Source organism: Arachis duranensis, chromosome 7 (assembly GCF_000817695.3).
Source record: "Arachis duranensis cultivar V14167 chromosome 7, aradu.V14167.gnm2.J7QH, whole genome shotgun sequence".
Taxonomy (NCBI): Eukaryota; Viridiplantae; Streptophyta; class Magnoliopsida; order Fabales; family Fabaceae; genus Arachis; species Arachis duranensis.
Genome location: NC_029778.3, coordinates 1845973 through 1870490, shown reverse-complemented (window position 1 = coordinate 1870490; position 24518 = coordinate 1845973). Strand labels below are relative to the sequence as shown.

Sequence of the window (24518 nt, the reverse complement as noted above, 5' to 3'; positions counted from 1 at the left end):
TGACTATATACTCCACTTTAAAATAGTGTAATAAGTAATAACAATGGCCTTATAAGTTATTAAAATTGAAATTTAATAGGCTTAACTCAACTCTAAAATTAATTAATTTATGAAATGAGAGATATTTTATATTTTTGAATTATTTATAGAGTTTATCTTTGGGGTTATAGAATTTGTTAGAAAAATGATCAAATGTGATGAATAAAATATAATATACACTACAACATTTTTTGTCTATTACAACATATATTCAAAACAACACTTTAAAAATGTTGTCTAAAATATATATAGACAACACTTTATACTAGTGACAAAAAAATAGAACTATAACAACATATTTTAAATCAACACACTATAAGTGATATCTTTGATAAATTAAAAAACACTTATTAAATGTTGTCTCATCAAATATACAAAAGCAACTATTATACAGTTAATATCTTACTTTTTATAAGAGTTGCTTTAAATTTATTTTAAACTTTATTTTTTAAATGTTGTCTAAAATTTTTAATGCCTCTTCTAAAAAATAAATTTTATCTTTAATACATATTTTAACTTTGATTATCATTTTCTATCAATTTTAAAATAAAACAAATCTAACTTAATAAAAAAACAAAAAAACACAAAGTTAATTAGGATTAGAAGATCAGAGAACACCACAAAAAGAGGATTAGGGTTTTCCATTGCACGGGAAAAAGAGAAGACAGAAGAAAAAAAATGCAGGGGAGAGAGACAGAAAGTGATGAAGAGAAGAAAAGAAAGGAAGAACTGCCATCAAAGGAGGAAGAAGAGAAAGAAGGAGAAGAAGACGACGGAAAGAGAAGTTGCCACCGTCACTTTCTTCACCTCCAGCACTGTCTCTGCCTTGCGCTGTTGTTGTTGTTTCTACCTTGCGCTGCCAGATCTTCCACTACTGTAATCCCTCTTCTCTGCTCGTCGTCGTCGTGTTTCTCATTGCTCGAGCTCACGTCTTGTTCTGCTATGCTCCGTCGTGTTTTTCTGCTCGTGCCATTCTGAAACCTGTGCTCTGCTCCACGTTCTGAAACCTTTGTTCTGCTCCGCCGTGGTGCCGTGCTCTATCCTCTCAGGCAAATCGACAACTCTCCGCCGTTCACCTCTTTCACTCAAGCCTCTCGCCTCAGCCTCGGTCCTCAGCATCTCTTCCTCCATCGTCGTCGTTGAAGGCTTGTAGATTGATTTTACATACTACTTGATTAATTTAGTTGAATTGTTGAATTAATAACAATAGTTCCAGTATACATCTCTCTCTCTCTCTCTCTCTCTCTCTCTCTCTCTCTCTCTCTCTCTCTCCACTCACATCTCTTTCAGTTTAATCGATTGAAGAAGCTCACATAATCCTTTTCTTCTTTTCATTGTTTTTGCAGTTTCGAGTTCGATCATGTCGAAGGACAAAGACTTTACCGATTTGTCACTCACCTTCAAATACCTCTTAGGTTTGATTTAAATTGTTGTTTCTTTTTTGAGTAATCACATTTAGCAATGTGATTATAGTTTAATTGTTTCATAATTTTTATAAAATAGTATTGCATTCTTAGGTTTGTATTTTGTTGTTCTGTTTTGTGTTTGGGAGTGCTTAGTTGCCAATCTTTGAACACAGGCATCTTATGGCTCTGTGTTTTCCTTTGAAGATTATCAAAGAAGTGTTACTAATGGTGAGCTTCAAAAAAAATATGAATGATGAAAAAAAAGATTACAAGGTGCTGCACTTGCTCTATTCTGTTTATTTTTAAGAACATTGTCTTACTCCTCTACACAATCAGTGGTTTGAGTTATGTTCAGTTTATTTATCAATAAAAAGTTTGGAAATATTGATAGTGCACTAATTATATATAACTAATTCACATGAATTAATTTTTATGGGAGAATCGATTTCCCTCTGTTCTTCACAATGCACATTCATGTATGCCATTTTACTAAGCTGATGAAAAGCTTTTTTGTTAGTTGAATCAAAATGTATTCTTATTTCATTTATTTATGTATTTTTTTCACATTGTGTCAAAATATGGAAGATTGTGCACGTTGTTATGGTTGTTGAAATTTTGTGTTGGACCATAGCAGCAATCCAACTCTGAAGCCCGTGACCAACTCTGTCCATCTCCTCCGCAAACAAAAGCACTTACTTGTCTGGTCTGATTTTCATGTAAGAGGCGGCATTGCCATATACATTTACAAACCTTATAAAAGAATGAAAATTGATGCTAGAAGAAAGGCAGAGGCATCAAGCAATAGCCAATTTCTTGCAAACATAAGGTTAATTTTCTCAGTTTCAATCTAATTGATTATAATAAACTTGTGTCTAGATTTTGGTATCTACTTTTGTTTTATCAAACATGTAATTAGGATCCTTCTTTTTGGTGCATTGCAGCCATGAATTGAGGACACCTATGGCTGCAATAATTGGGCTACTTGACATTCTTATGTCCAACGACTGTCTAACCAATGAACAGTGTGCAACGGTTACTCAGATAAGAAAATGCTCGACGGCGTTGCTCCGGCTTAATAACATCCGGGATCTCAGCAAGGTGACATATTTAATTCTTTTGCTCAAGAACATTCAATTATAAGTTCCTTGAAAAAAATATGCACTTGTTTGGAAAAACTTTCTAAAGATTCATAGAATATAGGTGGAATCAGGAAAGCTAGTTCTAGAAGATGCTGAATTCAACTTGGGAAGGGAACTTGAAGGACTAGTGGATATGTATTTGTTACTTTACGCGAAGCATATTAATATTTGCCATCATGTTATCTTATATTGTATTACATAAAGTGTTAAACATCATCTTAAATTAGTGAAAAGCACCGTTAAAAATGTGATTTTAACAACCTTTTATATATTTCTTTTATTTTTTTAAGTATGTTATACAAAGAGTAGCGAGTGATTAGTATTGAGGTAGTTATCCACATGATTTGTCGAAGAGTAGCGAGTGATTAGTATTGTGTGGAGATATGTTTTGATTGCTTAGAATTTTTGTTTGCCTTGTTGCTTCCCAGTTCCGAGGAAATGCAGGAAGCCACGATCTTCCTTTGTCTGTTGAAACCTTAACAGCTCTGTCCAAAATTGACAAGAGAAGGTTTGGACAAGAGAAGGTGACATATTTTCATTATTTTGATACATTTTCGCTTCATTGTTGATGATGCTTATTTCTCTGCCTCTGCAGTCTGCATTCAACGGAAGAGGCGACCATGCTGATCCTTCAACTTGGCCAGAGGTCGAAGGACCCCTTATGGTAACATATTATCTATTGTAATTCTTAATCCCTAGTGCTACGGATCCTTAATTCCTGTTTGATCCCATAGGATTTGCTAAGAGGCTTTTTCTTTAATGGAGTTGACGTACTAGGCAGCAAAACGTTCAACGATTATTTTCTGCACTACTGCTCGAAGGATGGTGATCTGAATAATAAAGGCAGCATAATTGGGAAGTCTTTTGAAAATCGCCCATGGGACGAGAGAGGATAATTCCTTGGTAATATCTTTTGAACTAAGTTTCGTCCTATTGCTGCTTTCTTTCATTTTCTTATTAGAGTCTTGTTATTTTTGCTCCATTGGAATCATTGGAGTATTTCAGCAAAATGTTTGTATCCTCCATTATTGTTAGTTAATTATACTGCTTTCTATTATCTTTTACCTCTTCTATGCCAAAACCTGCATTTACTGGATTGTGATTTGATTCAAGGTTTTAAATTGTGGATTGCATCATGCAGGTGCCACATTGCACGATAACCACAACTGCAATTTGAAGCATTGGTGTGGTCAGTTTCAGCTTGTTCCTTTGTCTGCTATGATCCTTCCTGATGTTACTATGCTGTATTAACAGAAGCCACCTGCAGATACCTCTGTTACCATTCTTTCACTAATGTCTCTTATATTGATGGAAATCACCTTGCCATTGAAGTTTAGCAATCAACCCGAAATCGCAAAATATTAATTAGTTTCAGCTTGTATTTGGTCAATCTATGACATCTTTTTGATAAATATTAATTACTATTTTGTTATGACAATTATTGTTAGACAAGAATTTTATTATATTGTTGAGAATTATTGATGAATATATATTTGAAATACTAATTGAACTTTTTAATATCTATTTTAATTAGAATTTTATTATTAGTTTTTTTGTCTCTTTTATAATTTTTTTTCTATTGTGTACAAATTTATTTATTAATTAAAATAATTACACATGTATAAACAAAAAATTTTATTGTAAATTTTAATTTTTTTGTATTTTATTACAAAAATAATTTTTATTTTTATCAAAAAGGCAACCCTTTTATTAGTTGCATATTTTGAATATTAAACAACACTTGTATGGTTGCTATCCAAAAGAAAAAGCAACACTTGTATAAGTTGCATATCCAAAAGAAAAGACAACACTTGTATAGGTTGCATATCCTAAAATAAAGGCAATACTTTAAAGGGTTGCATATTCAAAACTAATAGGCAACACTTTAAAGTATTGCAAATTTAAACTTATAAGCAACACATAAAAGGGTTGAATTTTATTGCAAATAGGCAATATTTTTTAGTAGTGGTCAAAATATGAGAAAAGACAACATTGCAAAAGTGTTGTCTCAAAGACACCTTTGAAGTGTTGTTGTTTTTTAACCAAAGGCAACACTTACCAAATGTTGCTTTTGTTGCTCTCAAAAGCAACGCTTTTGAAACCAAAAAGTGTTGCCTTGATCTAAGGCAACGGCTGCATATGCAACGCCGCCCAAAAACGTTGCCTTAGGTCCAAAAGTGTTGCCATAGATCAAAAGCAACCTTTTGTCAGCTTTTAGGCAACACTTTTTAAATGTTGCCTCAACCTGAAAATGTTGTAGTGATATAAAAAGATTTTGTTAAGTAAACAATAACTTTTGTAAATAATGAGCTTTAAAATTGGTCTAATAAAATAAAAATACACTATACCCCTAAATTATCCACCTAAATCTTAATATTAAGATAACCATCTGCACACATAATGAATTAAACATCTGATATATCTATTATTTACATTATTTAATATTTTCATTGTCTAATTATACTTTTTTTTTATATATAAAATCACTCTTTTAATTTTCTCACTCTAGGGATAATTTATATTAGAATAAAGTATCGTTTTTGTTCTCAACGTTTGGGGTAAGTCCTATTTTTGTGTCCCTAACATTTAAATCGTCCTATTTGTATTCCTAACGTTTATAAAAGTGATTCAATGTTATCCTACTATCAATTATACTAACAAATCATATTATATTTTTCAATTATTCTCACTTGAATGTATTCATTCTCAATTAGGTCTCACTTGGATGTGTTTGATTTTAATATTATACCTACTATTTGTATTTAGATTCAATTATGTCCCTAGAAAAGTGAATTATGTAAATATTGTAAGAATTAGTTTCAACTTTTGATGAGCTATTTTTCAGAGTGGATCATCGATTCTATCCCAAACATTTGTATTCTAACTTCAAGAAGAGATTTTTAAAACTCAAACTAAAGCGTTCATGATATGTAATTGACGGCAAGATAACATTGAATTACTTTTACAAACGTTAGGGATATAAATTAAACGATTTAAACGTTAGAGACACAAATAGAATTTACCCCAAAAGTTGGGGACAAAAACGATACTTTACTCTTTATATTAATTAAGGTTGATGATGAATAATGGGAATTAAGCAGAGATCATTTTTTCTTCTTATAGTGATCCCAAACAACTCACTCATATCAAGTTCCTCATTCTTGATTCCACTGGGAAGCTTCCAATCAAAATGGTAAAGAAGTTGAGCAAGTGGCAACTCCATGTTTGGTGTAGCAAATGCAATCCCGGGACACATTCTTCTTCCACCACCAAATGGAATAAACTCAAAGTTTGTGCCTCTATTCTCAATTGAATAATCATCAACAAACCTCTCAGGCTTAAAATCCATGGCATCAACCCAATACCTTGGATCTCTTCCAATTGCCCAAGCATTGATAATAATTCTAGAATTGGATGGAATTTGATACCCTTTGATTTGGCATGGTTCTTTGTTCTCTCTAGGAACTAACAATGGCAAAGATGGATGTAACCTTAAAGTTTCTTTGATGATAGACTTAAGGTATGTCAATTGGTGCAATTCTGATTCATCTACATACCCTTTGCTACCATAAACTCTTCTAACTTCAGCTTGAGCAGCTTCCATCACTTTTGGTTTCTTTATCATTTCAGCCATTGCCCATTCCACAACCGCTGAGGATGTTTCTCCACCACCAGCAAATATGTCCTGCAAATGAATTAATAATAATAATAAAGGTTTTACTAACAAACATGTTAAGGAATTAATAATCTTATTAGTATAAAAAAATTATAAAAAATTAAATACTCAAAACTTTTGATGCATTTAAATTGTAATATATATATAAAGTTTTATCAGAAAAAAGCTAATCAATCCCAAATAAATGATATGTTAGTAATTTCTATTAATTTTTCATAAAAAATTTGATATAACAACTAATTATTGTATTGTTTAATTTATTTTTTGTATATTTTTATTATTTTGTATATATGTAATGTTGAAAAAAACTATAAATATTTAATAATTAATTTTTATTAAAAAATCAACTCTTTGATATTTCTCTTGTATCTCGTCAACGAAGCTACATGTACGCCGAGCTAAAAAAAAATTTCAACAATATTATTATATATATCCACGTTAAAATAAAATTAAATAAGAACCACATCTTTTCACAATCTATTTTTAATATATAAAAGTAGATACATAAGTTTATAAACATTATTTTTAAGACATTTTTTTTATTAATGCCATATCAACAACGTCACTTACTTAGCAAAATTTTAAAATCAATTATTTAATTTTTGCTAAATTACCTATTATTTTCAAATCAACAAAAAAATATAAGACAAATAATTCTTATATTTATTATATCTTACCGTTATAAACAATACAATAAATTTATAACCCCAGTAATTAATTTTTATAAATAACTCATTAAATGTAATAAACATTCATATTACAAATATCATAATAATATTATTAATTATAATAAATTTTACGTTACAAATATTCAAATTCCATACTATTTGTCCTGTTTATATAAGTCTCGTATCACTATTTCTTCAAATAACATCAAATTTAGCATAAAAAATTTATTTTCGAACTACACAAAATTTTAAACTTACTCATTCTTTGAACAATATTTTCAAACAACCAGACAATTGGTTTATCAAAATTTGCGTGGTTCGTCTATATGGAAAACATTAATAACTGCAAATGAAGAGGAGCCTCTTTGCTTATAAATGATTATATTAGATGAAAAGGAAACAACTATATTTGTGGCACATAAAGTAACTCTATATACTTTTCATAATCTCATCTATAAAATTATTAGTTACTAACCCAATACTTATTTCATATCAAAGTGCTACAACACTTTTTGTACTATTTGATGGCGAAGAAAAAAAATTGTTGGGCATAGCCACTTCAAATCTAATGACACTCTAGAAAAGTAATGCAATTGAAACACTACCCTAATTGAAAAATTTGTGCAACCTTACACTTATATTTGAAGTCAAAGTAAATGATTTTAATCTCAAAAAATGTTGTCAACAATATCCTGTTACCAAGATATTTGTTCCAACGAAAAATAACGAACCTCAACACCCAATACAACAAATAAAACATGTAATACTCCAAAAAAATCACTTATTCAAGACATTATTTTTATTTCTAATTTAAATTATTCGTTGATTATAGGAACCAACTTCGCCAACACTAATATCATCAGACGAAGATCACAGCATACCCATCAAGAAATTAATGAGTGGAATTATGATAATTTAAGGCACAATCAATCCAAGTTGGTAACTTATCAATCCATTAAACTCATAATGAAGGCATGGCAGATTTTATGAAATATGATGAGGTGGATTCTGAAATGACTGTTACGTGGAATTATGGCTGCAACAACTATGGGCCAGGAAGGAAAGACTTAAGCCGAGACAAGGGGGTACAAGCAAGTAAGGCCCTTATGATTTATAAAAGCAATAATAGCAAATTGGGCTGTGAAGAGCTGAGGCCCAAACGGAACAAGAAGACTTATGATGTGGATAAGGAAAACGGGTCTGCTGAGGAGTACGCGGGTCGGGTCTGGCCTGGTCCAATCCAGCAGGGAGCGAAGCATGGTTCTGGGCGTGAGGAAGGGATCCGGGTGAAGCAGGGGAAAACAACGGCGCCAGGAGAGCGAGGAGACCTGGGGGCTGCGACACCAAATCCTCGGGAAGCACAAACCGAATCTGATGAGGGACGACTCGCTGCAACTATCTCAGAAACTGAGAATCGACCATGCCGCAATAGGGAAGACATTGGCTGGAAGAAGGGGATACCCCGGGTAGGAAGCCAGCGTTGCGCGGCGAAACAAGCAGCGCATGAGGGCCATCCGGATTATATCCATCGCTCCCGATGTGGCGATGTGACCGTGACTGGGGCGGGCGGCCTAAGTGAAGCCAGGCTGAAGGGATGTATGGTGGAGGAGGGAGGAGACAGTGTGAATTCTCAACTAGAAGGGGCTGATGGGCAAGGAGAAGGTGCAAGCAAGGAAGGTAACAAACACAAACGGGGACATGCTGAAGTGATTGGAGAGCTTGGGCGGGATAAGGAAGCTTACATGGAGAGCAACTTTCCAGTTCCTAACGAAGCAGATGGGTATGAAGAAGATGAGGACGAACCGGAAGATGAAACTCAAGCCAATTATGCAGAAGCCAGTGACAATAAAGATTTAACATTGGAGGACCAAATGATAGAAAATAAAAGAACCTGGGAACTAGCAACGGAGTCAGGAGCTGTGCTGTATGACGAAGAAGAAGACATTATGGCGATCCTCTAGCAACAGAACGAAGAAATTGCTCGTAAAAAAAAGTTGGCGAAACAAAAAGCAAAAGCGAGACGGAGCAGACCCAAACCATACAAAAAGGTGTGTAATAATTTATTGAAATGATTTTTACATCTTGGAATATTAGGGGGTTGAAGGGGGATGGTAATATGAGGATGATAAAAGACTTGAAAAGGAATTTTAGATTAAGCATGCTAGGACTGGTAGAGACGAAAAGACAGGTGGTGACTAAATTTGATGTAAAAAAATTTGGGGAAGTAGTTGTGCGAGATGGGATTTTGTGGAATCTAATGGTGCATCTGGTGGATTGCTGTTAATATGGGATGACGATTTTTTTAAATTAAGAATTAGCCACAAAGGGGAGAGATGGATATGTGTTGAAGGGGAGCTGCTGCAATATAATTTTAATTGTGCTTTTATTCTGGTGTATGGGGAGCATTCTAGACAAGAGAAACTGATTGTATGGGAGGAGTTAAGCTACATAGTTGGTCTATGTCAGGTTCCCTGCTGTTTCATGGGGATTTTAATGAGATTGTACAGGTGGAAGAAAGACGGGGTGCAGTTAGCTTATCCCTGTTAGCTGAAGACTTCAAGAGTTGGATAAATGACATGGAATTGGTGGACTTGCCAATTACAGACCGAAAGTTCACATGGTTCAGAGGTAGTTCCTGTAGTCGTATCGATAGGGTTTTGGTTAGCTTGGAATGGATTGAAAAATTTCCAGAAATTCGATTACGAGGGGGTCCAAGGGGTTTGTCTGACCATTGCCCAATTATAGTGGAAGGCATGAGGCAGAGAGATGGTCCAAGGCCTTTCAGAGGTCTTGACTCGTGGTTTACACATGAAGGATTTCTGAAGATGGTCAAAGATGAATGGAGAGGTTTACGTGAGACACAGTTCACAGAAAAATTAAAGGCTATGACAGCTCCTATTAGAAGATGGCATAAAGAAAATTTTGGGGACCTGGATAAGAAAATTTTGAAGTTTGAGGAAGAGATCAAGAAGATTGATGATATGGTGGGTGAGGGCGCTTATGATGGAATATTGGAGGCAAGAAGGAAAGCGTTAGTGTCTTGCTGTGAGAAGTGGTATGTAAGAAAGGAGCTACACTGGAAGCAGATGTCGAGATCTAGACATGCAAAGGATATTGATAAGAATACAAGGTATTTCCACAATCTAGCCTCCGCAAGAAGGAGAAACAACAGGATCGATGCGCTTCTCATTAATGGGAGAATGGTAAGGAACCAAGCTCGTATCAAGATTGCGATTAGAGACTTTTACAAGAATTTGTATCATCAGGAAGCGACTCCATTGGTGGGATTCAGGAACGGACTGGTGGAAATGATTGGTGAAGATGACGCTTTGGCTCTAGAGGTGCAACCGACTCCTGAGGAGATTAAAGAAGCGGTGTGGGATTGTGAATCAAGGAAGGCGCCGGGCAGTGATGGCTATAATATGAACTTTATAAAGAGGTGTTGGGCTGAAATTGGCTCTGATTTCACAGAGGCGGTGATGAATTTTTTCTTGACTTGCAAGCTACCGGCAAATGCGAACCTCACCTGGGTGGCATTGGCCCCGAAGTTCCCTGGTGCAACAGAAATTAAAGACTTGAGACCAATCAGTATGGTAGGTTGTGTGTATAAAGTCATATCCAAAATACTGGTAAGGAGGATGCGAGCAATCATGCCACGACTGGTTGGTGAGACTCAGAGTGCCTTTGTCAAAGGACGCAAGATTCATGACGGGGCCCTTATTGCTTGCGAAACTGTTCAATGGATGAAAGCGACAAAGAAGGAAGGGGTAATAATAAAGCTAGATTTCCAGAAAGCATATGATAAAGTCAGATGGAACTTTGTGGATCTTGTGCTGCAAAAGATGGGTTTTGGCCAAAGATGGATGAATTGGATTAGGGAGTGCGTAAGTACGAGCAGTATGTCAGTGTTGATAAATGGTTCACCATCAAAGCCGTTCAAGATGGAAAGAGGCTTGCGACAGGGGGATCCATTGTCTCCCTTCCTATTTGTTCTGGTTGCTGAAGTCATGCATCGGATGTTCAGGGAGGCGGTGAGAAATGGGCGACTTTCGCCGTTATTGGTGGGTAGAGATCACGTCGAGCTGTCACATCTTCAGTTTGCGGATGATACTGTCCTGTTCTGTCCACCAGAAGAAGAAACCATAAAGAATTACAAGAGGATCCTGCGTTGCTTTGAGCTCATGTCAGGTCTGACTATTAATTTTGATAAGTCCAGCATGATTCCTGTAAATTGTGACGGTCAGTGGATACTACGTATGTCTCGAATGTTGGGCTGTAAGGTGGCCTCTCTTCCGGTGAAATACTTGGGGATTCAGTTAGGAGCGAACCCGAGATTGGTGAAGACTTGGAAGCCCATTATAGATAAGGTGGAGCAGAAACTGAGCGTGTGGAAGTCCAAGACCCTAAGTAGAGTTGGTAAGCTGGTACTGATTAAGTCTGTTTTGAATAGCCTGCCAGTTTATTATTTGAGTTTGTATAAGATGCCAAAGGCTGTTGCCGAAAAACTGATCTCCCTACAGAGAAGGTTTCTATGGAGTAAGGAGGATGGTAGACTTGGTATGGCCATGGTTAGGTGGGAGGTGGTTCAGACCCCCAAAAAGTTCGGAGTGTTAGGTGTTGGTGATGCCATGGTACGTAACACAGCCATTCTCTTTAAGTGGTGGTGGCGGTTTTTGAAGGAGGATTGCCCCTTATGGAAGAAGGTAGTATGCTCATGTAACAACCTCAACCCCAATGTGATGTTGTCATCTCAGGTGCTACCTACCCGGGGGGGCCATGGAAGGATATATGCCAGTTACAGTTTAAGGATCAACGACTGAAACAGAAAATGATCAACGGACTGTCCATGGAGATTGGTGACGGAAGAAGAACTCGATTCTGGGAGGATCTATAGTTACGTGGTGGGACCCTAAAAGATCTTTTTCCAAGGCTTTTCTCAGTTTCAAACAAAGAGGATCCGTCATAGGGGATTGTGGATTCTGGGACGGGTTAGAGTGGAGATGGAACTTCCAATGGAGGCGAGTGCTATTCCAATGGGAGTTGGACCTAGTCAACCAGCTGCATGAAACATTAAGACTGGTTAATTTAGTATATGGGAGGGAGGACAGAGTTGTGTGGAAATTTGATAAACAAGGCGTATTTTCTACTAACTCCTTTGTGCAGACTATGCAGGTGGAAATGCTTCCAGAGGATATAGCGAGCTACAGCTTTACTAGGACATTTTGGAAATGTTTAGTCCCTTCTAGAGTTGAATTGTTCATATGGTTTGTCTTGACTGGAAGGGTCAACACGAAGGAGAGGCTGAGTCGGTTGGGAGTGATTAACCAGGAGGATACTGTCTGTGTGTTGTGTAATGAAAATATTGAATCTGGATACCACTTATTTCTTGGTTGTGGATTCTCCTGGCAGGTGTGGTGTGCTTGGCTCTCTCTTGTTGGAAGACCATGGTCGTGCCCGGGAACGCTAAAGGAGCATTTTTAAAGTTGGACTGAGTTATCAACTAGTAAACAGGAGCGCAAGAGGTGGATGGTATGTTTCTGTACCATTATCTGGAACATTTGGTTGGAAAGGAATAGGCGGATTTTTCAAAATAAAGGAAAAGGGATTGAAGAGATCATCTACCAGTCCTCCATACACTACAAGGAGTGGATAGGTGTGGATCCCTTCTGTTGTTGATGGCAATGCCGAAGATGACAGCGGAGATTAATTAGTATTTTTATAACGTACTCCTTTTATAATTGTGTCTGTTTGTTATATATATGCTCCACTTGTTGTGTTGAGCTTCTCCTTTCAAAAAAAAAATTAAGGATCATACAAATTTAAAACACATATTCGAAAGAAGAACATGCATGCAAAGATGGAACAAACAACATAATAGAAAGTGTATACAACTCAACAATTCATAAAGAACATGTCTTTCCAAGAACCTACACAGAAAAAAGAAAGCAAAAATTCTAACAACAACCAATAAAAAAAAGAGGACGAGTGCCACATAAAAAAACTAAGTCCATCAATTAAAACAAATACAAAAATCAAACCACCAAATAAAATATCACTTTGTACAATTCTAACATCTAAATCTTTTGTACTACAAATTATTGCAAATAAAATACCTTTTAAATTTAACTTTAATTTATACATATTTAATTTAATTCTTCAAAATATAATAATTTTTAATATTTATTATATACTATCATTAATTTATCGTTCCGCCTGCACATAATGGGTCTCATTCTAATTAAGTCTAAAGCTTTAGGATCACTTTTATATTGTAAAAATTTAAGAAAATAAACACGGGCAAATTTTTTTGAACACGTGGCTTGTTTAGGTTCACAAAAAACAATTAAACTGATAATAAGTATTGTCTTGATTAGACTAACCCGGATGACTGCTTTAATGTTATCATCAGTTAAAGGATATTCAGAATCTTTTTGTTGAAATTTGAGAAGAACATCAACTAAATCTTCACTGCCTTCTTCTTCTTTACATTTGCCATCTTTCCTATTTCTATGATCATCTATGACGTCTTGCAATAGCTTATCAGATATTTTGTACAGTTCTTTAAGTTTAGTTTTGTCTCTACTCATCATTTCAAGTACTACTCTAATTGAAGGATACAGATCAGCAATACAATTTTCTCCTGCTATTTGCAATGCTTCTTCAAAAGATGATATAAAAACTTCTTGGTAACTATATTTTTTACCTATATTGTCAAATAAAAAACATACAATTATTAAATAACAAATATGATAAAGTTATATGTAATGAGATGTAAAATCCTGATAGAATTATCATAGTAAAAATTAATTATTATATTAAAAGAGTCTAAAATCTTACAACATTATTTATTTGTTAGTTTTCAGGGTAAAATATATTTTTTATTTTTGAAATTTGATAAAAATTTTAAAAATATTCTTAAATTTTATTTTTTTATTTTATCTTAAAATTTTTTTATTTACATCAAATATATCTTTGATGGTTAATTTTTCAAAAAATTTAAGACTAATTCAATAACAATTTCATAAGAACAACTCTCAACACAAACAAATCAAGTATCATTTTTATGCATTATTGTTAGATTAATGTTAAATTTTTTGAAAATTTAATCGTTTAGGATATATATATTTGATACAAATAAAAAACTTTTAGGACAAAATTAAAATAAAATAAAACTTAGAAGTATTTTTAAAATGTTTGTCAAACTTTAAAAACAAAAAGTATATTTTCCTTAATTTTTAATATAAGCCATTTTTTTTAATATTCCTCTTATGAGACTCCTAACATGTATAGTATATTTTTAAGTCAATATTAAAAAAATATTAAAATATTATCACCACAAAAATTAACTTTTATGATGAAAGAATCTAAGATCTGATAAATTTATTTTTAATATACAGTGGCTTCCCTAGGATTTTTTTACCATGATATTCTTGACAATACACTAATAATAATAATAATAATAATAATAATAATTGAGAGAGATTAAAAATGGAGCCTTCACTTTGAGATATTGCTTTGACCAACTCTGAAACCTCTGCTTCTCTTATGTGCCTAAAAGATTGAACACGCTTTGGTGCTAATAACTCCATGGTGCATATCTTTCTTACATGCCTCCAATAGTCTCCATAGGGGCCAAAAGCAATGGCTGTTCGATTGTAATTCATGACTCTTGCAAAGAGAACGTTTGGCCTATCACAAAAGTTGACATCTTGAGTCTTCACAATCTCTTGTGCCATTTCAGGTGATGTAACTATGATGTGGGACACTTCTCCAAGTTTAAGATGCATTAAGGGTCCATATTTGGATGCTAAGTTTCTTAGGCATTCATGGGGCATTGATCCTACAAGGTTGTGCATGTTTCCTATTATGGGTAGTTTTCTTGGCCCTGGGGGCAAATTGGTAATATCCTTGGAAGAACTAAATTTCTTCATGGCTATTTTCAATAGCATAAAGAGAAAGAGTAAGGCGGTGAAGATAGAGATAAGGTTTTGAAGATCCATGGTATGTGCTAGAATAATGTATAATTGAGGAAGAAGGAACTAATAGGAGAGAAAGATATATATATATATAACTCAACTATATATATAATCCTTTTTTTTTTCGGTGAAATAAAAATTATAGATTTATTTAGAAAATAAAATAAGGAAAAGTACGAGAAGTTAATGGAATATTTATACAATGTGTATAATAGAAGTTTAGAAAGTATTAATTATTAATTTTACTTTTTTCTATCTTTTGAAAAAATGACTAGATGTTTATTTTGTAACTCAATAATCTATTATATATATTATACAAATAGTCTATTGTCTCCTTAATGAGATCTATAAAATAAGTACAATATTTCTATTTTAAGACAAACTTTGTATCTTTTTAATAAAATAAAAAAATTATGAACATAAATAAAAGCAAATATGATTTTAATTTAATTTCTATTTTATCATCAAACAATATTATTATGAAAACCAATCAGTAGTCACAGATTCTTATCTAAATATAAGGTACAGAAAATAATATGTGGCTAGCCTTAATCAGATAAAGTGGACGAATTAAGGATGACCACTACTCATTGATATTTTATACCAGAAATGTAATCATTGCTCACTGAATTTCTCATCGAAAGAATATGCGCTTGTCATATTCTGAAAAAAATGCTTGATAAATCACTTCTTTTATTACTACTTATTATCTTTTGTGTCAAAATAAAGTTGTTGATTTTGTAGTAATGTTATATATTTAAATTTTTTTATAAATTAATAAATTTAATTAAATTAAATAATAAAATTTAAAATAATATTAATTATAACTATTAAACTAATTTTGTATTATTTTTTATTTTAATATATAAAATAAATAATTATTGTAATAGCCTGCAATAAAAAACTGAACTATTTTTTTCTTGTTCTTTCCTTTTTTGCTTTGTTGCTGTGTTTGATTTTGCTGCTGAAAATATCACTTAACTACTTTTTTGTTGCTAAAAATAATCACAGACATAAGTTTGTTACTGATTATCACTGAACCATCCATACTTTGTTGTTGAAAATATTACTGAGCTAGATTTTTTGTTGTTGAGAATTATTATTGAGATGAATTGATTTCTGATTATCGTTACTGAACTTTGAATTTATTACTGTTTTACTCAAATAATTACTTAGCTAAATCTTTTTGTTGTTGAAAATAATCACGGAGTTGAATTTGTTAATGATTAAACCTTGACTACAATTCCTTTTGGTATGTTGCATTTCCTCTACATAATTTGGTTTTAATTTATCAATTTCTGCTTTAATGTTTGATGGTCTTGGTTTGGTTATTTCTAGAGATCTTTCAGTTGGGGCTTGTCGTTTTATTTTGGGAGTTAGGGATAAAGATTCTGAACAACAACATAGAAATATCATCTGTGCATTCTGCTGGTCATTTTAATCATCCAATAGATTTTTAAGCAATGTGTGAATTTAGAGGTTTCATAATCAGGTTTTTGATAGATAATGGATATAGAAGTAAAAGTAGAATTAGCTGAAATAGTTTGTGTAAGCAATTAGAAACATACCAAAAGCATTCTTGGTCTGAAAAAGTAGCATTATTTATTAGGAAGCAACTTCACAATGCTAAAACCCAAAGGCTGAACCATAGTTTTAGAAATTCTCCATCTAAAACACCTGATTTCTTGGATGATTATGCTTTTCTGAACTCTGGATTACTAGATCTCTGTATTATGCCTTTCTTTGCATGTATAATTCATATTTAACGTTTAAAAACACATTCTGTGAGTAGTGTGTTATTTCATGTGTCATTTTTACCATGATAGTCATATTTAATTGTTTATCTTTTGTTTGTCACGAAGCTCAGGTTTCAAGCTCTGTGTTAAGTTAATAAATATTTTAATCCTCTTATGTTGCATTTGGTTTTTTATTTAAAGGATCGAGCTAATAAGATATACAAGCGGGTTGAAGATCAAAAGTCTAGTAGACGAAGAAATCAGGATGCATTATTGGTATGAATAATCAACCTGTCAAAGCTGCCAAGCCTTTGAAGAACCTTTTGCAGCCCTTGAAATGTAGAGCAGAAGAGAGCATAAAGGCCATATTTACAAGGAAAAGAAAAAGTATATAGAACCAAGAGGTGATCAGCCAAAAGGTAAACAACTTAACTAATTTATAATTATATTTAATTAATTTTATTTATTTTAATTTATAACATTTGATATTAATTGCTTCTTACTTCAAATTAAAATTCTAAATGATACGTTAGAAAATTAGGGGCAGGGATCACGAAACTCTGCTTCCAACAATTCCGATTCTTAGTATATAAAAAAATTTATAAAATATATAAAAGAACATCCATTTAGTATGAAAAAAAAATATTCTAATACTTAGTAAAAAAAACATCTTAATGCCTAGCATAAGTACCATCCACATAAAAATTTTAGATTCATCCAGAGACATTTGACTAGTTTTTGGCTGATACCTCTTGATTCCCTAACATTATTATATTTACAATTACATCTTAGATGCCAAGGGAGCATTTTGTTTTGGCTGTATTTTTTAACCACTCTACTTGATATTAACTTAACCGTTCATTTTGATTCACCCTCCCTATTTGACGATTAAATCTTGAGGAAGGAGAGGCCATTGATATAAAAAATTGCTTGACCTTGTAAGAGTTCAAAAGGACATAAGAAATAATGTATAAATCATTTTCAGTCCTACAAGCAAGTTTTTATGATTTTATCTCTCACCAACAAATTAATGTTGTGCATAAAACAGTAATTGGGGCAAGAGATAACTGTGTCTAGGTTCCTTAATAAGTGAATATGGTACTTTTTTTATTTAGTTCATTATCAACATACTAAAATGAATTGTAGCCTTAGTTTAACCGTGGTTAATTGAACAGTTTTAATATATTAAGACCATCACAACTAAGTTATTCTGTTCATACATGATTTTAATATTTAAAAGAAAGATAGAATAGTAAATAAAATATCCATTATTTATATAGATAAGCAAAAAAAACGTATAATATCAATTCAATTTTAAACTTCTACATAATAACAAATAAGATTAACATGTTCTAGTAAATACAACAAAAGATTAAACAAATACACATCTGTGTGTGACATATCACCAAAGAGAATAAGCACTTCATTCTCATTTGGCATTCTACCAAACCAAGTCAAATAAGTAAGCCAAGTTAGGATCAATTAGGCTCTTTGAGTAAATAGAATTCTACCATAGTGATTTGAATGGTGGAACTTTTTTTGAAGTGGTTCTAATCTCCAAAGGTAGAGGCACAAAGACAAAGGCATACTCAGTTACAAATACTAGCAAAGGCAGATCAGTTTAATGCAAGGAGTTGGTTTTTAAAATTTTTTACTTTGAACTTGTCTCTTTATACAGACATAATACAATGTGTTCTAAAATTGGCCCAATAAAATAAAAATACATTACATCTTAAATTATCTACCTAAATCTTAATATTAGGATAATCATCCGCATACCTAGTGAATTAAACATCCGATATATCCATTATTTACATTATTTAATATTTTCATTGTCTACTTATACTTTTCTTATATAAAATCACTCTTTTAATTTTCTCACTCTAGAGATAATTTGTATTAATTAAGGTTGATAATGAATAATGGGAATTAAGCAGAGATCATTTTTTCTTCTTATAGTGATCCCAAACAACTCACTCATATCAAGTTCATCATTCTTGATTCCATTGGGAAGCTTCCAATCAAAATGGTAAAGAAGTTGAGCAAGTGGCAACTCCATGTTTGGTGTAGCAAATGTAATTCCGGGACACATTCTTCTTCCACCACCAAATGGAATAAACTCAAAGTTTGTGCCTCTACTATCAATTGAATAATTATCATCAAACCTCTCAGGCTTAAATTCCATGGCATCAACCCAATATGTTGGATCTCTTCCAATTGCCCAAGCATTGATAATAATTCTAGAATTGGCTGGAATTTGATACCCTTTGATTTGGCATGGTTCTTTGTTCTCTCTAGGAACTAACAATGGCACAGATGGATGTAATCTTAAGGTTTCTTTGATGATAGATTTAAGATATGTCAATTGGTGCAATTCTGATTCATCCACATACCCTTTGCTACCATAAACTCTTCTAACTTCAGCTTGAGCAGCTTTCATCACTTTTGGTTTCTTTATCATTTCAGCCATTGCCCATTCCACAACCGCTGAAGATGTTTCTCCACCACCAGCAAATATGTCCTGCAAATGGATTAATTATAATAAAGGTTTTGCTAACAAACATATTAAGGAATTAATAATCTTATTAGTATAAAGAACAAAATTATAAAAAATTAAAATAGTCAAAACTTTTGATGCATTTAAATTGTAATATATATATATAAAATTTTATCAGAAAAGAACTAATCAATCCTAAATAAATGATATGAAAGATTGATATAAGAACTAATTTATCTAATAAAATAAAATGAAAAAAATTTACTATTAAGAGAAGGGTTGTACTGAAATTATTTAATTTATTTTTGTGTATTTTTATTATTTCGTATATATGTAGTGTTGAAAAAAAAACATAAATATTTAATAATTAATTTTTATTAAAAAATCAACTCTTTAATATTTCTTTTGTATCTCGTCAACGAAGCTACATATATGCCTAGCTACATAAAAATTTCAACAATATTATATCCACGTTAAAAATAAAAATAAATACTAACCACAATTTTTTACAATTAAGTTTAGAGGAGTGTTAGGAGGCTAATATTTTTGTTAAATTTTATCTAGTATTTAATTATAAAATAAAAATTAAATAATTTTATATTATTAGATACAATCTCACATCATTAAAAATATTATTAATAATTAATTAATGATTAAAAATTACAAAATCTGCTATCTCTTAAATTTAAAATATTATGATCACTCTTATATTGTAAAAGTTAAAGAAAAGAAAAAGTATAGATAATTAATAATATTAGTGAATAATGTGATGAACAATAGATATTATTAGGTGTATGAATAATGCTTATTCTAATATTAAGATTTATGTGGGCAATTTGAAGATATAGTGTGTTTTTATTTTATTAGTGATGGTTCATATTAATCAAAAAAATTATTGATTACCTGACATAATTCGAAAAAAAATAAATACCGGCAAAATTTTTTGAACACGTGGCTTGTTTAGTTTCACAAAAAATAATTAAACTGATAATAATTATTTTTATTAGACTAACCTGAATGACTGCTTTAATGTTATCATCAGTTAAGGGATATTCAGAGTCTTTTTGTTGAAACTTGAGAAGAACATCAACTAGATCTTCACTAGCTTCTTCTTCTTCACATTTGCCACCTTTTCTATTTCTATGATCATCTATGATGTCTTGCAATACCTTATCAGACTTTTTATGCAATTCTTCAAGCTTAGTCTTGTCTCTACTCATCATTTCAAGCAGTCCTCTAATTGAAGGATACAGATCAGCAATACGATTTTCTCCTCCTATTTGCAATGCTTCTTCAAAAGATGATATAAAAACTTTCTGGTAGCTATATTTTTTTCCTATATTCTCAAATAAAAACCATACAATTATTAAATAGCAAATATGATACAGTTGTATGTAATGAGAGAGATTAAAAAAATAATAATAATAAATGTAAAAAAACAAGTATTTGAGCTGTGTATAAATTTCTTTTTACCAAATGCTATTCTAGCCGTGATTCCATAGGTCATTGATAAAATCTTTTGAGAGAGATTAAAAATAGAGCCTTCACTTTGAGATATTGTTTTGACTAACTCTGAAACCTCTGCTTCTCTTATGTGCCTAAAAGATTGAACACACTTTACTGTTAATAACTCCATGGTGCATATCTTTCGTACTTGCCTCCAATACTCTCCATAGGGGGCAAAGACAATGCCTGTTCGGTTGTAATTCATGACTCTTGCTAAGAGAAGGTTTGGCCTATCACAAAAGTTGAGATCATGAGTCTTCATAATCTCTTGTGCCATTTCAGGTGATGTAACTATGATGTGGGACACTTCTCCAAGTTTAAGATGCATTAAGGGTCCATATTTGGATGCTAAGTTTCTTAGGCATTCATGGGGCATTGATCCTACAAGGTTGTGCATGTTTCCTATTATGGGTAGTTTTCTTGGCCCTGGGGGTAAATTGGTAATATCCTTGGAAGAACTAAATTTCTTAATGGCTATTTTCAATAGCATAAAGAGAAAGAGGAAGGTGGTGAAGATAGAGATAAGGTTTTGAAGATCCATGGTATGTGCTAGAGTAATGTATAATTGAGGAGGAAGGAACTAATTATACAGGGGATATATACACAACCGCGCGCCGAGGATGTTTCTCCGCCACCAATAAACGTGTCTTGCAAAATGGATTAATTATAAATATTTTAAGGTAGAAACTCAGTTGTAGTCGACTTTACGTGAAGTTGATAGTTGAGATTCATCAGATAAAAATTTAGTCAATTTAATCAAACCAATCTAACGGTTCTCACTTATCAACTTCACGTGATATTAACTGCACTTGAATTTCGACCATATTTTAATCAACAAAAATGTCTTAAGGACATTAATTTGTGCATGTGTTTATTAATAGAAAAATATTTTATCAAAAACTAATGATAGTTAAAACTTTTGGTGTATTTGTAATGTATTTATTAAGAGAAAACATAAAAAATAATTACTAATGATTAATCTTAATAAAGAAAAAAAAGAAAAAAAAAAGAAAACCTAATAATTATATTTTGACTTTTAGTGGCATGCATTAGTAACAGGTCGGAAGGAAAGGGGATCTATCTTGAGAAATCTATATATCTAATGAATGGGGCTATCTAGTGTACAATGTGTCTGTACAGATTTTTGTCTTTTGTGGTTGAAAAAATGTGTCATTAAAAGAGTTGTTTAAAGAGAAAGTGTTACCCTTAATCGTTAACTTGGCTCTGATATCAATTTTTAAAATCGTCTTTTCTTTTAATTTTTTTTTCGAAATTTCTATTAACTCAAATTTTTAAAGTCGTCTTTTTTTTAATTTCTTTTTCAAAATTTCTATTAACTCTTCGAATAATTTGCCAATTCATAATAAAAAGTATTGACCGTATTACTAGTATTTATAATTCTGATTTTTCAATCTTGTTTTAGTTTATAATATTCTTTTTTGCATGGATTATTGTATATAAAATCTTTTATCTGTTTGTTTTTTTCTTTAATATAATTTCTTAAATCCTCAAAAACTTCTTTTATTTTTACACTTTCTGTTATTTCTAAATATCTTTTTAATTTTTCAACTTCATTTTCTATTTTTTCTTTTAACAGCTTTAATTCTTTTAAGTCATAATATGATTTTCCAGGCATTTATAAATTTTTTAAGTTTAACTCCAACTTATTTATATTTATTCTTATTTCTATCCTTTTTATTATAAGGTCATCAATTTCGATCTGAAGATTATTTAATTCCCTTTTATACTCCTTTATTCTACTTTTTAATTTTTTTGCCCTTTTCCTTTTTATTTTATTTTCTGGTCTTTCAATCTTTGTATACTTCATTATTTATCTTAGAATTTCTGCAAATTCTATTATCGATTCATCACTATTTTCTAGAGATTCTATTAATTTTTCTAGCTCTTCGACTTCTCTTTTTAACTTGTCATAAATTATTTTTAGAGCTTCAAATGCTCTTTGATTTATTTCAAAAAACTGTAAATAATTCAACCGATTTTCTCTTTCAAAGAGCTCTTGTTTCTTGTCTTGATAAGTTACATATATTTTTTCTTTATTTATTGTCATAGTTTAATGTTTAGGGTTTCATTTAATTTTTTTACTTTTTTTGTTAATTCTTTTATTTCAGAATTTTCTTCTTTAATCTTTAACTTGGATAAACTTAAAGGGCTATTAATTTTATGAAATAATTCATCAACATAAATTCTTTTTCTGTTTTTAAATATTATACTATGATGGCTATTTGTTAAAGCATAATTTATTGTATATGTAATTGAAAAAGGTTCATCGTCTTGTTCCATTAGATTCTTTCTATGAAATTTATAAGCCAAACTTATAGATCTTCCAAGGTTTTCAGTTGATAAAGGTATAGCATATCCAAGATGGGCATTGAATTTAACATTTACGTTTGCCAAGTTTCCATGAACAATTCCAATTATTTGATCTATTGGGCATCAGTAATTCTTTTGTCACAGATTGCTAAGCTTATTGGTGAATTAATTCCTTTCATATATGTAGATTTGATTAAGACTTGTATAGTACTAATATGAATCCATCCAATTTTAGATCTTTTTTGTTGATCCTTAATTTTCTCAATCTGTTTACTCAATTCTTCATCATTTATCAAGGCTATTTCAAGTTCTCCATTGGCGAATTTTATCTTTATAGGGACTTCAAGTTGAATTTTTCCATAGTATATTATATTTTTTCTATTAAAAACTTCTTTTAAAAGATTTTGTTTATTAAAATTTTCATTTGATTTGAGATTTAATTCTATTTTTAGAACAGCCTATTTTTCATTATCTAATAAAGCAGTTAATCTATAATAATTAGATTCTTCTGTTAATTCTAAACTTTCTAAATAATTCATAACTAAGAGATTATGATAAAGGCGTACCTTTCTGGAGAAAAACTTCCTTTATTTAGTATATTTTACATAAGATATTTTTATCTCTAGAGGGGAGATTGTAGATACTAACTCCAGAGGGGAGTTTAGAATTGGTTTTTCCTAAGGGAATTCTTCTTCAAACTATAGAATCGCCTAGGCAGCTTCCTCCTTACTCTCCTAGCATATGAGTACTCTTAGCCTCCTGCTTTCTATTGTTTGATGCCTTCTACAATTGCCTAAGCAACCTATTTATAATGGTTGGGTCTGATGGACAATTCCCATCTTTACCCTTCTTATGACGTCATTGCTTACGTCATTGTTTATTATCTTGCACCAGCTACATTGTTGGTGCTCTATGACCTAAGCGCTTACGTCACTATGCAATAATGTTGAGAGATGCTTCAGATGTGCTGTCCTCTTCTTTCATTATGTGACCTTCAGATGCGTTGTCTTCTTCCTTTATCATGTGGGTTGATTCCGTTTCATTATTGCTTTCTTCAGATAACTCTGAGACACATAGCTGGCACTTGTGGTCTTCTCTATCTTTTATCAAATAGCAGAGATTTCTCTTTATCCCTTTGGGGAGCTTTTCTAAGAGTCCAGATAAGTTGTAGAATGCTGATTCAAATTCCACTAAGAGTCTCATCTCTCTTTCTTCAATTTCATTTCTTTTACTGGACACAAGCAAAGTATTTCTGCTCTTATAATTGATTCTTGTGTGAGATTCCCTTATTATCTTTTGAGTTCTTTCGAAGACCCTTGCTAGTGTACTGGCTAGTCTTCCTTCATGACTGTAGATTATTAAATCTTGAACTTGATCAATTGGTTGAAAATTTCCTGAAAAAACGGACATGAATATTACTTGGTATGCTAGAACCAAGCATTCTTCTTCTTCATTAAAAATAGGTTGACTATTCGTAAATTTTAGGGATATATCCCTTGGATTTACATTGCCAATCATATTTTTAAATCTCTTTACTGCATCAA

The 24518-nt window shown here is 31.9% G+C and overlaps 2 protein-coding genes across 4 annotated transcripts in view; both read right to left on the bottom strand.

Annotated features, from left to right (window-relative positions):
* LOC107496280 (cytochrome P450 71D10) overlaps nucleotides 1–21258 on the bottom strand; it is a 43538-nt gene extending 22280 nt beyond the window's left edge. The window contains exons 1-3 of one of the 3 annotated variants that reach the window (XM_052251891.1): nucleotides 20611–21244; nucleotides 13309–13631; nucleotides 5950–6269 (exon numbers count right to left, since the gene is read on the bottom strand). In XM_052251891.1, the coding sequence (XP_052107851.1) occupies nucleotides 5950–6269; nucleotides 13309–13631; nucleotides 20611–21184 (1217 nt within the window). In that variant the 5' untranslated portion in view covers nucleotides 21185–21244. Of the gene's footprint in view, nucleotides 1–5949; nucleotides 6270–13308; nucleotides 13632–18260; nucleotides 19162–20150; nucleotides 20474–20610 lie in introns of those variants that run through there. The other 2 variants (XM_016117495.3, XM_052251890.1) reach the window with 2 other exon arrangements.
* On the bottom strand, nucleotides 14278–14967 carry LOC127740641 (cytochrome P450 71D10-like). Its single transcript, XM_052251894.1, has one exon. It carries the CDS (start codon nucleotides 14926–14928, stop codon nucleotides 14293–14295), a length of 636 nt encoding a protein of 211 aa, XP_052107854.1. The 5' UTR covers nucleotides 14929–14967; the 3' UTR covers nucleotides 14278–14292.
* Nucleotides 21259–24518: the final 3260 nt, after the last annotated feature.